This window comes from Camellia sinensis, chromosome 5 (genome assembly GCF_055761805.1).
Source record: "Camellia sinensis isolate YWXY chromosome 5, ASM5576180v1, whole genome shotgun sequence".
In the NCBI taxonomy this organism is placed as follows: Eukaryota; Viridiplantae; Streptophyta; class Magnoliopsida; order Ericales; family Theaceae; genus Camellia; species Camellia sinensis.
This window is the reverse complement of record NC_138965.1, coordinates 137,825,071-137,826,893: the sequence shown is the minus strand read 5'-3', so window position 1 is coordinate 137,826,893 and position 1,823 is coordinate 137,825,071. Positions and strand designations below refer to the sequence as shown.

The 1,823-nt window shown below is 36.1% G+C and overlaps 1 protein-coding gene across 1 annotated transcript; it reads left to right on the top strand.

The window, feature by feature from the left end:
- Window positions 1-235: 235 nt before the first annotated feature.
- LOC114261108 (PKS-NRPS hybrid synthetase cheA-like) lies at window positions 236-997 on the top strand. The gene has a single exon (XM_028201316.2). The coding sequence runs from the start codon at window positions 236-238 to the stop codon at window positions 995-997; it is 762 nt and encodes a 253-aa protein (XP_028057117.2).
- Window positions 998-1,823: the final 826 nt, after the last annotated feature.

The following is a 1,823-nucleotide window of genomic DNA, read 5'->3' as shown; positions in this document are numbered from 1 at the left end:
TATCTATTCGGTTATCAATAGTCGAACATATGTTCTTTGTTCGACTTTGTATTGCCGGACAAGTATAATTTTTTTTTTTTGCCTTTTCCAGAACTGTGCATTGATGGAATGTAGTAATGTTGGATCCGAGTGTCTTATTGACTATATAAGTCAATTTACTACTAATGAGGTACTCTCATATCGAAAATTAGTTTTTTTTTTTCCCCGCATGTTTAACGACTTTGGTTAATTTGATATGTGGGTTTTCAAGAACAAAGAAGAATTGCTCAATTGGGTATGGGATGTTGGAAGAAAAAAAGGTTTTGTGATTGTCATCAAGACATCGGACTATGGTGGTGGTCATAGGACACCAAGGATATTTCTTGCCTGTGAGAGAAGCGGTCAATACAGAGCTCATAAGAAATTAAAAGAAGATGATTCAAACAAAAAAATTGTAAAGATAACGGGTACAAAGAAATGCAGGTGTCCCTTTGAGTTGATGGCTCGTAAATTGATGGCTAATGATGATTGGATGGTAGATGTAGCATGTGGAATGCATAACCATGCTCCTACTAAACATTTTGAAGGACATTTATTTGTAGTGAGATTATCTGAGGAGGAAACATCATTATTAGTGGATCTGTCCAAAAGCATGGTCAGACCAAAAGAGATTTTGGTTACCTTGAAACGAAATGATGCTTTGAATGTAACCACTATGAAAACCATTTACAATGTATGTCATAGGAATAATGTTATTGAGAAAGCACAGATGCAACAGTTGTTGGGTGAATTAGAAAAGCATAATTACATTAAGCGGCATAGGTGTGACAACAACACGATGACTGCCACAGACTTGTTTTGGGCACACCCTGTCAGTTTAGATTTGCTCCGTTCATTTCCAAAGGTGTTGATCATGGACTGCACATATAAGACAAATCGATATCATCTTCCTCTTCTTGAGATAGTTAGTGTGACATCCACTGATATGTCATTCTTCGTAGCCTTTACCTATCTCTAATTTGAGCGGATTGATAACTACGTTTTGGTGTTAACTACATTGCGTAGTCTCTTTGATGACATTGCTATTCCTAAGGTGATTGTCATGGACATGGAGCTTGCTTTGATGAATACTATTGACAGTGTATTTTCTGCATCTCGACATTTATTATGCCGATGGCATATTGGTAGAAATGTATTGGCGAAATGCAAGAAAATGTTTAAGAGTAAAGAGGAATGTGACAAGTTTATCTCTTTATGGAATTTCTTAATACTCTTCTTAACTGAGCTTGAATACAATGGACACCTTGCTAGGCTACTTGCGGATTTTGATACATATTCTTACGCAGTGTAATACGTGCCACAAAGTTGGTTAAATCCATATAAGGATAAGTTTGTTGCCGTATAGACAGATAGTTGTATGCACTTTAGGAATGTTACAACCAACAAATAATATATATTTGTCTATCTTACACTATTAGTCATTATGATTTTGATTATTTAAACTTAATTATGTTAATTATTTCCATTGTACACAGGGCTGAAAGTGAACATGCAAAACTTAAACGGCAACTTGGTTCTAACCAAGTCATTTTTGAGTGTTCTTGGCCCAAGATCCATAGTTTGCTTGAGTTGCAGCATATTGATATTAAGGCATCGTTTGAGAAGAGTTTAACCATTGTACAACACTAGTTCAAACCATCTCATTTTAGAGAGCTCCGAGACAATATCTCCAGAATTGCATTAGATCATGTCTTAGCGGAGAGTAAGCGAGTGAATGATGTTGGCATTAATGCTTTAGTATGTGGATATGTTGTTCGACGAACACACAGGTAACCTTGTGCCCA